Raw genomic sequence first — 17,229 nt, 5'->3', positions numbered from 1 at the left:
GATATTAGGTCTCAAATGTTTGGAATGGAAACTTTCCAGAACTCACCTGATTGATAGCCCAACAAACTATTTATCATTTGTGTTATCTGATTTTATAATTTTCCACACATTACTACACTTAATTATTACAGTTCTAATACAATGAAGTTACAATGCTTTTTTCCACATACCAAAAAAACATAAAATTGAGGTTTGTATGTGTGTCATAATAAAGTAATAAATGTGCTTAAAAATACTGATGCTATTTTATGATATTATACCATGAATGTTAATAGAAGCTATTTGGATCTTTTGATGTGACCTGCCAGTGAAGTGCTAAGGGGTGGCAGGGAAGTATCTAAAAAAAATTAAATTGGGAAGGAGGTGGAGTGATGACTCATTCACAGGGCTCTCAATTTTTGTGCAAAAAAGTTCTTAGTTGGAGACCATGCTATTGCAATGGGTGGCCAAAACTGTTCAAATGTTTAAATTAGTTTCTACTTTAGTAGTAAAATAATAATATGGATATGGGGAACAAAATTGACAAAATGTCAACTTCATTGTTTTGTGCATGCGAACTTGGTGGGGGCAAGGGGGGTGACCCCCACCACAAAAAAAATGCAGGTGTTCAATGAAAGACAGGTATTTGCCACCCATAAAATATCAGACAGAAAATACTTCATAACTCAATGTGTTGTCAGGAGTGTGGGAAAATAAGAACACTGATCATGAGTTTCAATCCAGAACTATTTTGTGTATGTGTGTGAGGAATATCATTGAAGAGAATATCTTCCATATTTGAAATTAATTGTTCAAAACATTCATGACAACCTCCGCGAGTTCAGGATGCTGTGAGCATTCTTTTTGCCCTCGAAGGCTCAGGACGAATACACTGTATACTCAACACTACTGGACATTAACTACTTCACCCTCTTTCTGCTTTGTATATGTATTTAACAAACATACCATATTAATAGGTCAAAAATTATAATTAAATTTTACTCCGACACAACTCTTCGAGAAAGGAGACTGAAACTTCATTAGAACCAGAAGCTTACTCATATTTGTGTGCTATATGGGGCATTCCATGTAAAATCAACAAGTGAAGAGGCACATTTCAACCTCACATATTTTGATTCATTTGAAATTTGGTATACTGAAAGGGCCACTTGAGGTAGGAAAATATGCAAAGTTGCAGATCCATATCTTTTGTATTTTTGACATAACAGCGTTGCAAACTATGAGATTTTGACCATTTTTTCCAACATCTTGTTAACTTTAAATTGCAATATTCGGACGGCGTTGGAAAAGTCATTAAGGACTCTTTCACACAAGATATTGCATATCCATATCAGGGTAAACAGGAGCGTATATTCTAGGCTATCTGTGAAGCCTGAAGACTAGAAAGTAAAATACTGAAGAAAAAGAAAAATCGATTAGACACTGTGAATTAACCTGATTTCAAAAAGAAGATAATTGCGATTTTGAAGTTGGCAACCTGTATTCTTAGGAGTTGGCAAAATAATAATATAATAATAACAGAAAGGAGAGAAATAAATACAAGTGAAAAAGAAAGAGCAAGAAATATGAGCTTAAGTACGGATATTAAAGAAATCAAGGAGAAGAGCAATGGTTAATGTAGCAAAAGAAGAGAAAAAGAAAACAAGGAGGTAGGTTGAGGAAGGATGCTGGAGTCCAGCAATTGGAAGAGGTACTGGGAGGGGCATCCAATCAGTCAAGAAGGGCATGTAATGGCTATAAGAATTGTAGCTCAAAAGTTATAAATTTACGATTGATACTGTGGCAACAAAATTTGAATTTGGCCAATTTGGCCTCCATGCCACTTCTAAACTATGCACTCTAAAATTAAATTACTTTAAGTAAAGTTATACCCCTGCCAACACTCTAAAATGATTATAAGTTGTGAATTGTAGTCACTAAGAATGTAGTTTGCCCTGGATATTGAATTGGTAAAAAAATAGCAAAAACTGGTAATAGTGTATCCCTATATATGTGATTATATATATATATATATATGTGTGTGTGATTATATATATATATATATATATATATAGTGGTAATGTCGTCACCTTGTAATCAAGGGGTCCCGGGTTCTATACCTGGTGGAAGCACATAATGATTTGCATCCCACTTTAAACTGAAGGCAAAGTCCCGATTAGCCTATATGTGCATAAAGTGGACGAAATGTATCAATTAAATTCAATGACCATAATGCATTGTGTTGAGAACATTTTGAACGACAAATATTTCATTTCGAGACAGACGCATATTTCATGGTCTGAAGCTGATGCCACCATAAATTTCTCCTCAGTAGTGTATTTTTCATTCGGGAAATACAAACACACAAAAAACAAGTATTCCATTCAAAAATTGTCCAGCCATGTGAATTATTCACTGAATATTTACTGTAATATGTTGTAAAGCCTTATGGCAGAATGTGGGTGTTCATTGTGGCCTTTGTTTCATCAGTTTATCATTCATTACAGTATAACGTGCATCATAAATTCATTATAGGACTTGCTGAGATACATTTTATTTTAGTCTAAATACCAAATTTGATATGATCATCTCAGATAGGAGTGAACTGAATAATTATAATTTGGATGCATGCTAACAATGATTTCTCTAACAATTTATTATACCAAACGTTAAGTTACTGAGTTTCTGTATTTTATTTATATTCTTGAAATATCGTGGTTCTTTCAAACTGTTCATAGCTAACTTCCTAGTGGGATTTCTATCCATCTTATTACCGACCTGGGGAAGGACACCGGAGAACATGGCGAACAATAGAATTAGCCTGTGGAAGGGATTTAAAATACATATTATATGTGTAAAAATAACAAACTCAAAAGCAGCCGACTAAAGACAAACCTGTCTTCAACTAATGAAGATGAGACTGAGATTGGCATTTTTTTTGTTTTTTTTTCTTCGATTTACACGTTTTTCAAATGTAGGTTACTCGGGACAGGGTACCAGTTTTAACTGGAAACCGAAAAATTGAAATGTGCCCAGCCTAGAGCACAACTGTGGACCATTGACTACAGGTCGACGTTTAACAGTGAAAGCGATAGAATATTCATACAATGGCAGATTTCTAACCTTAAGACATGCAGACACTATATTTTATCATTAACTTGCTACTCAAACAACTCACAAGTCTAATATGTAATGAAAAATGTTTATAACATTTCCTTCATGCTTAGACAGGCTTGGTGCAAAAAATACAGGAATAAATAAATAATCATTATAACAAGTACACTTTCGATTTTTTCCACAAATTTGTATATCTCAATTTAACAAATTTGAACATTTCCATTGCTTACCAATTATTAATCTCCACTAGCCCATTACTTTCAATGGCTAATCTAAATCACAACATTATCACAAGTTTCTAATCCTCACCACCACACATTCCTTTCAATTAATAATTTGTACCACCTCGATCCCAGGTTTGATACCCGGTAGAGGCACATGGCACAGTGGTTCAGATCCCTCTCTAAAGTGAAGGACCAATCCCGATTAGCCTATCTGTGCATAAAGTGGATTTAAAACAACAAAATCAATCAATCAATCGTACCACCTCATTGTTTTCAGTTACTAATCCTCACCACCCTATTACTCACAATTAATAATTTCCACCAACTGATAATTATCAGTTGCCAATTCCCACCAATATTACTGCCTATTGCTATTTCTCACCACATGGGATGTAAACCTTACTTCCACATAGTACACCGAAGTGACTGCAAATTTGCATGATAACGAGGCCCTGGCACCTGGCCCACTGCCAGTGTAATCCTCTGTGGAACTGTGTTTCGTCATTTCGTATGTGTTGTGAATGTCCCTTATTCTCATTATTTTCATTTACAAACCCCTGCCAACCCATTTTATGGAATCACTAAGTCACACAACCTATTAATTTTAATTACTAACCCCTACCCCCGTTATTTTCAATTTCTAACCCCCGACAAATAATTATTATTTAGGTTACTAATCCCCACCACCCACAGTATTTTATATTCAATGACCAACCTCCATCATCCCATTTGTATCACTAGAGTGCAAATTTTTGCCTTTTTTATTCCTTTGTAGTACATCATAGGATTTAATGTTTCAAGTCCTTATCATGGTGTTTCTAGTCCTAAAATGCATTTTTATAGTGCCTCTATATATGCCTATTTTGAGGGTTAGTGCCTATTTTGCTTAATCACACCTAAAACTTCCTATTCTGCAATTTTTCCTTACTTCAACTTGTTAACGCACCTGTGACTTTCCCTACATTGAAGAATGTAAGTATTTGTTTGTATTGGAGTGACAAGGAATGTGAGATCTATGGAAATTCTAAATTTTGGTTAATCATGGTAAGCAAACTAGACAACTGGTTGGTAACTCATCCTTGGTCAAAACGATGACAATCACCATCTTTTTTTTTTCTAGCTGGAAGCTCATTTTCTTTGTTGTGTGTGTGAAAGGGATAAGGTGGTTATCTGTGAAGATATCATGTGTTTCAAAATGCCAGCGACCAAAAGTGTATTAATTGAACAACTGATTGCTGGGGAAGCTTGTTTTACCATTGACAGAAAAATTAATTTTCTATCAAGCTTATATGAAGGATATAACATTAACTTTTAATTGTTTAATAATTTAATATTCCTTTCCCACAGGGGAAAGAAAGTTTTACATAATGGCCTTGTTCAAAACAACATGACTGACGTGATTTCTGGCTACTGTGAACAATGTTTCCCAGAAAGGGTTATTTTTCTACCTCTTGTGCTTTTCGAAAAAATAAGGATAAATGGTAAACAATGAACACTGTGACGAGCCATCATACAGCTCTAAATACAACATTGCTAAGATATGTGAAAAACCTATTGAATGGCCTTGTGCTGTAAATAGAGAATTTACACTAAGTCAAACGATGTTATTTAATATAAAATTGCATGCACATTCATGGATAAAAAAGTCATGTATTCGTACAAAAATTAAATAATGAAAATTATTTAAATTAACCAGGTTATATTGTTCTGGCTTCCCTGCAAATAAGGATTTCATTCAAACTATTGTCAATTGTTTGTGAAACATTTGTGTGTAATTTGCACAAGTTTATTCGTTCAGAGAAATTTTAATTTGAATATCTTTTAAATAATTTTTTTTGTTAAAAGAGTGCAAATTGTTTTTAGTCACAACCGTGCACGCAACTGGAGCATTTCTTCAAATAACACAATCGTTAGCACAAGTTCTTTGTCAAAATTACTTTAACTGAAGATTCCCCGCAAAGGTGAATATTGTTCAAAATAGTATTAATAGTTTGCGAATCGTTAGCCCACTTTTATGTATAAACTTTGATGTGACATGATAAATCAAATACCAATACATTGTAACTGAACATTGGAAAAATAACATTGAGATAACAAGTTCATATTCAAACCTCGCCGATGGCGTAGTGTCAACGTTAAGTACTAACCCTTACTCCCATTATTTTCTATTTCTAACCCCCACCATATAATTCCTTGGATTTCCTTTCATGTGTCTGATTCTCGATGGAGACATTGTACCCACTGTGCGAATTAAGCTTTTGCTTGAGGGGGAGGGGGGATGATACTCAATGGCATATTCATAATTTCACTTCGGAGGATAGATTCTTGGGGGTATGCAAATTTGTATATCTTAACAGCCTGTAAAATAAACTAAGGGGGATAAAACATCCCTGGTAAGTTTCTTTTAGAGGGGATAACTATATTTTGGGTGGGAAATCCCTGGCATCCACCCCCCCCCCCCCATTCATTTGCACACTCATTGTACCTCGCATCGAGAATGAGTGTACCCTTTTCAACAAACAGTTCTTTCAACAATTACACACAAAAGTAATATAATACGTTAACGTACTAGAACAAATTGTTTCTATTAATTTCTTCACACACACACACACATGTGACGGTCTAAAAAATAATAAATTGCACAATCAATAATAGCTTATTTGATTAAAAAGAAATAGCTATCTGCAATTATACCGAAATCAATGAATTGAGAAGCCCTGTTTTCAACTTCCCTGACTGGACTGGATGGAAAGTGTTCCATCTTTGCCTTCCAGAGGGTGAAGAGGTTGATGCCAATCTATTTATTACGGTCAGCTGGCAGGCAGTGGCCAGGGTACGAGATCTGGAGAAGGGAAGAGAAATAAATGCCTAAGGTGGTTTTCAGAAATCAGAGGGAGACATCTAGTGGCAGTTTGTTGAACTCGGTCCAAATGCAATTAGTTTGCTGCTGCATTGGTTTCATTAAGGAAATGACATTTTTTAAAAAAACAGACACCTGCCGACGTAGTAGCATACTTTGAAAAAAGATTTAGATGTTTGCATGACACATTGAGCATTTCCTTCTTATGATTCATCATTGCATTTTCCAATTACGATTTCTAGAAATCTTTTCTCCATTTTGTGTTCATTTACCTACTACCTTATGGGAATTTTAAAAACAACGTAAGGAATTACGACATATTCACACATTTGGAGTATCTAATTTTGTGATTTTCCTGAAGGTTAACTAGATGTTTAAGCATGTACTGTGCACTTTTCATCAAATAAGTGCCCTACAACTTTATATCTTACTTAATATGTAAAAGCCCATGTTAAATTTGAGTGGTTTTCGTGGCACCCTTTGCCAAACTCCAGTCCCCTCTTAAGGTAATCACTTCACACATCGGGGTTCAGGCTCTGAGAAACGGGGGGGCATTGTGTGGGAAGTGGCTGTTCAGCCCTGTCCTTCCGCAATGTCCAGCATTTTCAGGAAGCCACCCTTAGGACTAGTGCTGGTCAGTGCAGTCCTTGGTGGAGACAACGTGTGTTTAATAAATAATTAATTCATTTGATTATTGGACTTTGAGTTATCATTTTGCACGTCACTTCCAGGCTTTAGAATAGAGCAGCTGGTCAGCCCTGTGCTCTTTCAATGCTCTGTGGGCCAATCCTTAAGGCTAGTTCTGGTCAGTGCAGTCATAAGGGTGGACAATGTGTGTCTGTAAATATTTAATTCATACATATTTATATAACTTTTATATTTAAAAATTTATTAATCATTTATAAATTCTGTTGGAATTAGTGGTGGTCAGTGTGACTCCATTTAAATCAAGAAAAATTCAACTGGAGTTTTCCAAGATCTACAATCTGCTTATCATGTTCGAAATTATTTTATATTTTTAAATCTTTTAGAGCTTTTCTGGTCAGGAGGTTCAGTAAATGAATTTGAAATTTTGTTGCCTTAAACTAGGAGCACTCTTCTGGCCAGAAGGTGCATGTTAAGAACATTGAATAAAGACAGCACGAGCCCAGGTTTTTTAGTAAGAGTACTATCACCATTGATAAGTAAAAGGCAACAGTTTCATTTATTGGGTTACAAAGGTATGGATTATTGGGTCAGCATATAATAAGTTATTGGTCATACATTTGTTATGAAGAGAATTATATAAGTGAATTCTGTAAAGTTGCATTTGCAATATGAGTAGCCGAACGAAAATGGCTTGTACAGGGTTGAGATTTCTTCCCCTGTTATTAATTATGGATGCTTGAGAGAATTCGGTAAAGGTGCATTTGTAATATGACTAGCCGAAGATACCTTGTAAAGGGTTGAGATTGATTTCCCTGTTATTAGTTATGAATGCTTGATTGAATTCTATAGTAGCATATGTAATATAAGTGGCTGACAAAGGTTTCAAAGAATTATGAATGCATAAAAGTGGAATTTTACGAAGAATATTGTTTGTCCTTTTGTAACATTATTGAATTTAAAGTAAGATCTTTGACCTTTTTGTAAAGTTGCTGTACTAGTAGTATGATCAGTTGTTGTAACCGAGTATTTGTCATCCAGCATTTGATATTTGAGGGACTCAGGCATGTAGATGAAAATGTGCTTTTAGGTTCGATGGAAATTCTTGTATCTTGTAATCTTCAAATAACAAGTTATAACTTTTTGGAATTTTCAGCTGTAAATTGTATATGTTTAAATTGTCATGATCAGAAGTTTGTATATTTTGGGAACTCCGACCATGATTAAAATTTCAATTGATGTACAGGGTCTGGCAGAATGAATAGTAGGGTATAAAAAGGACAGAATGTAGAAACAAATCGAATAATTTATTGAAACACACACTGAAAACAAAGAATAATAGATGCCATTACATACCATATATGCCACTTTACTTGGTTTTGAAGATAAAGCCCGACAGATGGTCGCCATCACGTTCAGCTCATTCTTCCAGGCGGCAAACGAAAGCTCACATCACCCGCTCCAGCATGTCCAATGGGATCGCCTCCACAGCTGTACGTATCCTTGCCTTCAGTTCAGCCACGGTATGATGACGTGTAGCGTACATTTGACTTTTCAGGTAGCCCCACAAGAAGAAGTCAGGGGCAGTCAAATCGGGTGACCGTGATGGCCAATGAATGTCCCCAAATTGGGGAAATCAATCGACAAGGAAAATGACACCGCAAGACAGTCGTGGACTGGCGGGCCATGTGGGCTGTTGCCCCGTCCTGTTGGAACCATATATCGTTGTTCACCCTTGGAAGGAGGAAGTCATGTAACATTTGGACATAGCGATCGCTATTAACCGTTACCGCACGTCCATGAAGATCCTCAAAAAAATATGGACCGATGATGCCAAACGATGCCACACCGCACCACACGATCACACGTTCACTGTGCAGGGGTTGCTCATGCTGCCAACAAGGATTAAATGGCACCCAGTATCTGTAATTCTGTTTATTGACACCACCGTGCAGATCAAAATGAGCCTCATCCAACATCAGTATGTTGCTCGGCTGCTAAAAGTTCCAAGCAACGCAACGCAAAGGTTCGTCGGGCATGTTTATCTTGTTCAGTTAGTTTCTGTGCGACCTGCATTTTGTAGGGGTGGAAGTGGAGGTCTTCATGGATGATGCGCCGCAGGGAACGATCTGACATTCCAAGCGCCAAGGCATGTCTGGCAGCAGAACGCCGAGGACTTTGGATCAGTGCTTGATGGGCCTCCTCCACTCGCTCCTGGGTCCGTTGTGTCTTTGGTCGCCCCGGGCTTTTCTTTTTTGCACACGATGCAGGAGTCCTGAATTGTTGCGCCCACCGTACAATCGTCCTATGATCCTAGATGTTCTGATGTCGGCCCACCTGGAAATGGCGACGAAAGAGTCGCTGCACAGTGATTGGAGACTCGTTATTTTTTAAATACGCCTCAATGGCGAATGCTCGATGTTCCAAACTCCACAAGGCCATACTTACAAATGGCAGTCCTTCCTCAATGCAACGTGCACACACGTCGTTGCGCAGGCACAACAGCAACACCATACTACGTGACTCAAATCAGGCTATTCATTCCACCGAACCCTGTACAATTTAGGATTTTTTTTTTTGTATTATATTTAGGAGTTGGATTATTTTGAACTGAGTTGAAAATAAATTCAGTAACTGAAAACGTTTTACTTTCGTAGAAAGTAATAAGTAAACATAACTAATGGTTATGCTATATAGTTAATATTCTGTTTATTGATGGACTTACGGCTTGACAGGGTGTTCCGCCACTGCTGGTAAGTGGAACGTGGGTGCGATCACGATGTTGAATAGAGTGCGGAGGTGAGGTATACTTTATGCATGTATATAGGTTTAATTATGAAATATACTGCTGGACAAAAAAACCTAACACCTTAATATTTGACATCTGTATTGCAATTACTTATGAATTACACTCTCAGTTAAGTATTGAACAATTGAACATTCATTATTGAACATTTCCCATACTTTTCCTGTTTATTATTTATTTATTTACTCATATTTACTTATTTGGAACAGCTAGTAGGCTCAAAATCAATTTCACGCAATTTTGTTTTAATTTATTGATTTTCAATTCCTATTGGATGTTATTTTGTTTAATGTCTAGAGCGCCATGCATTTTGGTTCATAGTAACAGATATTATTGACATTGTCATTGCTGGTGTTTTTCTTGCAAGTGTATTGTAAGTTTGCTAGCTTTAAAATGAGACTGTGAAGAGGTAGTAAAAGCAGTAGCTCTTCGTGATGATGGTCGTAGTGTGCACTATATTGCTAGGGTGCTAAATATAGCATGAAGTACTATCCATGAAGCTCTCAGACGGCATGGTGCAACTGGTTCCTATGGTAGAAGACTGGGTTCTGGTCGGAAACGATGCACAACAGCACGGGAAGATAGTTCCATGTGTATCATAGTCTTAAGAGACTGTCGTACGACTTCGAATATTGTGGCACAGCATTTGAGAAATGTTCATAGAGCTGTGGTTTCTTCATGAACAGTTCGTGGAAGACTGAATGAAAGTGGTTTATCATCTCGGAGGCCGGTTACTGGTCCCAGGTTGTTAGCACGTCACCAGAAGCGAAGATTGGAACTTGCTACACAACACTTACATTGGAATGTGGAGCAGTGGGAAAAGGTTTTATTCTCCGATGAGTCAAAATTCAACCTACGTTCACCAGACGGGCGTGAACATGTGTATAGAAGACCTAATGAGTGTAATGCACAATGTTGTTTCATTGAAATAACACCCTTGGAGGTGGTGGCGTCATGGTCTGAGGAGGCATCTCTTTACAAGGATGTACAGAGTTGGTTCTTGTAGAGAAGGGGCAATGACAGCTCGCAGGTATATTACAGAATGTGTGGCAGATCATGTAGTACCATATTCACCATTCATAGGGCCAGACTTTGTTTTTATGCATGACAATGCACGTCCTCACATTGTGAATATTGTCACGGAGTACCTGGACGAAGTTGGGGTTACGTGATTAGAATGGCCAGCACAAAGTCTGTCCGATAGAGCACGTCTGGGATCAACTGAAACGACGTATCAGAAACCACTAAATAGTTCCAGAAACAATTGAAGAGCTGAGAGATTCTATTCAAGAAGAATGGGAGCAATATGACCAAGAAGTGATTGCCAACCTTATTCGAAATATGCCACGGTGGTTACAAGCTGCAATTGATGCTCGGGGAGGTAACACCTGCTACTAGACAGCTTATATACCCCACCAGTACCTGTTGACAATTTTAAAATATATATATATAACTAAGATTTCCTTTTTTTTTTTTTGGTAGTTTTCTGTAACTTTCTAATTTAACTTATTGACAATAAATTTTAATTTGTTTTCTGTTGAATATATTCAGATCTTCTTATTTCCAATAATTTCTAGAACATTTAGCCTCCGAATCAGAATTTATGTGTTATAAAAAAAAATGCCAGTGTCCGGTTTTTTTTGTCCAACAGTGTAATTATATAGTTAGGTTAAGTAAAAATGTAGACATCTTACCCAAACTCTGGGATGTGGCTTCTCAAGCCCTGAAGGGTTACTGAGAAATAGTCGAGGCAAACAAATAACAAATTGTAGACAACGACATGCAGTTTTTGGTCATTTGAAGGGACTGAGCTGCTGCGTATGTTGTGACAGTGGGCAACCACATGCATGTTTATTGCAGCTTCCGTGGCTGGGTAATATAATTTCTCAACATACGTGTATATAGGGAAAAACTACTGCATTTCTATCACTTGTATCTTAAGAATAGAGATCATTTACAGAGGAGAAATTGATGATGAGTTGCTGGGCTCATTTCAAGTTTTCTTCTCAAATAACAGAACCATTATGCACTAGAACTATTAACTGCTCAACATCAGTGACAAAAGTTGCTTAAACAAATTGTAAAATAAATTAATAGAAATTTCACAGGCTGCCGCCATGTCATGTTTTACATGCTAAAAAAATAATTGAACTATACAGTGCAAGATAAAACAAAATTCATGCAAACAACCTCACACAGTACTGCACACTTTGCACACCATGGCACAGAGTTTTCAAAGACCTGAAATTCTGGCCAAAACACAAGACCAGTTTACTTGAGAAATATTATTATTTAATTGGGATACAGGGACAAAAATAATGATCATTAAATCATTTAGAATACACCCCCCACACCCACTTTGGATGTCATCGTGGATGATGGTTGAGCTCTGATTCCTTTTCTTTAAAAATGCCAGTAATACGAAGAGTGAACTCTGACATATAAGACTCCGAATGTAGAAAAGAGAACTACATTGGTTAAATGCCCAATTTATAAAGTAGGTATTGTCCAGGTTTTCAGGGCTTTGGAAATACAGTGTGGTTGATGCGATATAGAGGGAGTCGTGCTTTCACAGCCACCCTAATGACATGGAACCATAGTTCTTTCCAGCTCAAGTGTGGTGAAAAGTCAATGAACCTGTAAAGTTTCATACTGAGTCATGGATAAATAATCTTGTTGAGTTGTTGTTTTAAGTCCACTTTATACACAGACAGGCTAATTGGGACTGGACCTACCATTTAAAGTCGGATCCAAATCACTATTGGCCTTCATTGGGTATTGAATCTTGATTACAGTTTTAAGAATAGCGACAATAATAGTGTGTGTAAATTTACTTTTTAAATACCTAAAATATTAAATTGAATATTTAAACATGGACAGTTTGCTTTGTAATAAATAATTCTGGCATCAAGGAATGTGCATGATGGTAATCTAATCTTTGTTGAAACCAGTCAACTTTAACTCTTTCAATATTAACAATTTCTAACATGTACCATTTGAAACAAGTATTTCCAGGTGGGGAAGGCCACGTTAAAATAAGTCCACAAGGACTAATATTTGCAACCAGAAAGGATAATGCCCTGTTATCTCCTAAGATAATGTCTAAACAACAAAAGTTTACAGTGTGTTTAAAATTTATATTCAGCTTGATAATTTTCCAATAAATAATTAATGTTTCTAAATGTTTAATTAAAAATCAATTGTATATTAATATAACTTTATAATTTTTATAATTTAGCAAAATTGTCCTAAAAGCTATTTTACAAGGATGGAAAATTTTCGGTCCTGCCCCACCAAAGTTAGGTCCCAAGTTACGCCCATGCATGCATAGTTACTAAGATACTCTTATAAGATGCACAGAAGGTACTTCTAATATTTTAGATGTGTTCAAGTGACATCTTTTAAAATCAAATCAACAAGAAAACCTCCAATATTTTTTGACAGCTGGTTGCATTATTTCTATTGTAATGTGATCAACACAATTTTGAGACGCCATATTGAAACATTTTTTTATTTATTTTGCTAATCATATTCATGCTAAACATGATAAGAAAAATAAAATAGACAGACATAACTTATTGAAGTATGACTAATGTAACTGATGCATAACATAATTTAATGTTACTTTTGTTTCGAAAAATATAGGGGAAGGAAGGGTAAAGTGGCCAGTGCGGGCAAAGTAGCCATGCAAGTTTTCTTCACCATGTAGTGCTGCCACCATGCGGGAGCCGGGCGAAATAGTCACCATGGATGCTGTCAGTGTTGTCTGTGACTTTGAAGTAGAAGGCTGCACTTTTCTAGAAGTAAACTCATTTTATTGTTTTTTTGCAAGTCTGATTTTAGGCAAGTGGTACAAATTGTTGATTATAGCTAATTAATAGTAATGTTATAATTAAATGCTCTTGTGCTGTTTGATCAGTGTGAAATAACCTTTTAAATTATGTGTTTTTTGAAAACGCTAAGTCATATAGCATATTGGTTACGTGCGAGTTACTCACTATCTATAAACAAAAATACGTTACAGTATTGAAATTCGTCTACTTATGTAAGTGAGTATGTATTCGTATGTGAACTACGTTTTGGAAGCGTTACTGCTTCCTTCTTCAGGTGGTCGTATTTTAGGCTCGGAACATCAAGCCACGTCAGAGAAGTGTCATGCGAGGATACTAAGTGAAAGGTTTGGGTTAAAAACACTTCATAGTGCTCGACATATACAAAATTAAAACTACCTTTGTTATAAACCCTTAAAACTCTCAATAAAACATGTTAAAACCACCACTACGGTGTACTTGAGTGGCTGTTGAAAGCCCTATTTCCCTGCCAAGGTGAAGGGTGCAAGCAGCTGGTGCCGAACTACGGAGTGGTGGGGTACTTCCCCTCCCATGAGAGATCCCTCCCCTCCCATTTTCTTTCGTCACCAATCCAAGAAGAATTCGCATTCCACCTCAGCTGCTTTCTTTACCTGCGAGGTGACATGGAAGCCTATCGGGGCACTTTTATCATTCATACTGTCCCACTTTTTAAAAAAGCTAATCCATACATCATCCAAATTGCTGTTGTCCCGGTTCAGTTTATTTCTGTTTCCCGCACAAATAAGTGCTGTTTCGTATACGTTCCTATCCAATTTACTGTTACTTCTTTTGATAACATCTCTTTTTATTATTCCATACCCACTGTTTATTATATGCTCCGCAAGCCCCGTTTTCAGATCCCGTTCTTTGATATTCTTATCGTGTTCCCCCCATCTAATACGCATGTTCCGGCCGGTTTGTCCAATATATTCCATCCCGCAGTCCCATTCGATCCTATAAATCCCTTTTTGTTCATCGAGGTTACTTCAGATTTTTACCCCCCTCTTATAATCTGTGAAATGCTTTTCAATATTTCTAGGGGCTTTCGTCCCGCATTTCACACCATACTTTTTCACTGTTTTTTCAATTTTCTCCATGAGTCCTTTACAGTATGGGATCCAAACATAATGAACTTTACTATCCAACTCTCCCTCCTCACATTCCTCCTTTCCTAACCTGCTATCAGAATCGGGGTTCTCCTTTGCAATATTCTTCCTCGCTCTTTTGGCTAACACATTCATTTCAGATTCGGAAAATCCATTCTTCAATCCTACCTCTATTATCCATGATATTTCCTTTTCTTTTTCTACAGCATTACTACATAACCTCTCAGCCCTTACAGAAAAGTTTAAATAAACATTTCGATTTGTCCCTACTAGAATGTACCCATGCATTATTAATACGTATAAAGATTGCCTGCTAGGGGTTTATGGAACACCCCCGTCCTTATTCCCTTTTCAGTTTTAGTAATCCTTAGGTCCAGGTAGTTAATTTTACCTTCTACCAAGTTCTCCCTAGTGAAGCCTATTCTGTCATATTGTTTCTCTAATTCAGCAAAAACAGTGTTAAGATTTTTTCTTTTCTAATTATAAGGATATCGTCCACATATCTACCATAATATTTTATGCTTACTCCTACGTGTTCCATAACAGCTTTTTCTAGGTAATGCAAGAAAATGTTTGCCACAAAACCCGATATCAGGTTGCCCATCACTAACCTTTGTTTTTGTACAAAAATCTTATCGTTTACACGGAAATAATTAATTGTACCCGGTTACAAGAAAAAACCACCTGACGTATTCCCATGCTACTAATATATCCACGCCATGGTCTAATAGCCACCTTTGGAGACAGTCACCGGCTTTCTCTCTCGGTACACTAGGGTAGAAATTTATTACATCAAAGCTACTAATTTGGTCATCGCTCCCGATTTGTAAACTTTCAATTTACTTTTTTTACCTCAAAGGAGTATTTAACGCTATACTGGGTGTTAACATTTTTTTTCTTCATTCTTTTAATTACTTCTTTTGCCAACTCATACCCTGGGTGTTCATAAGTGGGGATTATTGGTCTAAGAGGGATCAGTGCCTTGTGCATTTTTGGAATGCTGAATGCAGTGGGGATATTCCCCTCTTTCGCTTCTTTGATGAGCTTCTTTTTTTTCCCCACTGCCCAAGGTTATACTGGTTTCTATCCCATAGATATCTATGGGATAGAAATGCTGTAGAAAAAGAAAAGGAAATATCATGGATAATAGAGGTAGGATTGAAGAATGGATTTTCCGAATATGAAATGAATGTGTTACCCAGAAGAGCGAGGAAGAATATTGCGAAGGAGAACCCCGATTCTGATAGCAGGTTAGGGAAGGAGGAATGTGAGGAGGGAGAGTTGGATAGTAAAGTTCATTATGTTTGGATCCCATACTGTAAAGGACTCGTGGAGAAAATTGAAAAAACAGTGAAAAAGTATGGTGTGAAATGCGGGACGAAAGCCCCTAGAAATATTGAAAAGCATTTCACAGATTATAAGAGGGGGGTAAAAATCCGAAGTAACCTCGATGAACAAAAAGGGATTTATAGGATCGAATGCGACTGCGGGATGGAATATACTGGACAAACCGGCCGGAACATGTGTATTAGATGGGGGGAACACGATAAGAATATGAAAGAAAGGAATCCAAAAATGGGGCTTGCGGAGCATATAATAAACAGTGGGTATGCAAAAGAAGTAACAGTAAACTGGATAGGAACGTATACCAAACAGCACTTATTTGGGCGGGAAACAGAAATAAACTGAACTGGGACAACAGCAATTTGGATGATGTATGGATTAGCTTTTTTAAAAAGTGGGACAGTATGAATGATAAAAGTGCCCCGATAGGCTTCCATGTCACCTCGCAGGTAAAGAAAGCAGCTGAAGTGGAATGTGAATTCTTCTTGGATTGGTGACGAGAGAAAAAGAAAATGGGAGATGAAGTACCCCACCACTACGTAGTGCGGCGCCAGCTGCTCGAACCCTTCACAGCCACTCAAGTACACCATAGTGGTGGATTTAACATGTTTTATCGAGAGTTTTAAGGGTTTTTAACAAAGGTAGTTTTAATTCTGTATATGTCGAGCACTATGAAGTGTTTTTAACCCAAACCTTTCACCTAGTATCCTCGCATGACACTTCTCTGACGTGGCTTGATGTTCCGAGCCTAAAATACGACCACCTGAAGAAGGAAGAAGTAAAGCTTCCGAAACGTAGTTCACATACGAATACATACTCACTTACGTAAGTACACCAACTTCAATACTCTAATGTATTTTTGTTTTTAAGTCATATAGGTTAGATGTCAGACCATAGTTTTTGTAATGGCATCATTCCAGGCAAAGTGGCCATGAAACAGACCGGGCAAATTTGCCAGAAGGCCAGCAACGATATTCTCATCACTGTACATAAGAAAATGTTACTTAAACCTTTTTTAGTTATTTATATTATAACATTATAATATGTAACAGTGATGAACATGGAGATGACCAATTTCAACAGAAGAGAATTGATTGATTTAGTTTATTTTACTTCGCGTTGTGTGCCTCTTGGCTAATTTGCGAAGATGGGGATGAGTAATGAAAGGATGAAATTGATGAATGTATTGGGTTGGTGCGAATGAAATGTCCGGCCCAGGTGCGTCATTGCCAAAGGCCAAAAAAATCAAAACTACAATACCTGGTTAATCAAAATAGTCGCCGTCTGCAGCCACACA

At 37.0% G+C, this 17,229-nt stretch overlaps 1 protein-coding gene across 1 annotated transcript in view; it reads right to left on the bottom strand.

The window, feature by feature from the left end:
* The window catches only part of LOC145982243 (metal cation symporter ZIP14-like), a 141,206-nt gene extending 137,381 nt beyond the window's left edge, over window positions 1-3,825 (bottom strand). Inside the window, exon 1 of the mRNA XM_083115823.1 lies at window positions 3,703-3,825. Coding sequence (XP_082971949.1) covers window positions 3,703-3,825 — 123 coding nt within the window. The remainder of the gene's footprint in view (window positions 1-3,702) is intronic.
* Between the last annotated feature and the right edge of the window lie 13,404 nt (window positions 3,826-17,229).

This window comes from Lepisma saccharinum, chromosome 2 (genome assembly GCF_977018435.1).
Source record: "Lepisma saccharinum chromosome 2, izLepSacc3.1, whole genome shotgun sequence".
Lineage (NCBI taxonomy): Eukaryota > Metazoa > Arthropoda > Insecta > Zygentoma > Lepismatidae > Lepisma > Lepisma saccharinum.
The sequence above is the reverse complement of the archived record's forward strand: the minus strand, read 5'-3'. Positions and strand labels throughout refer to the sequence as shown.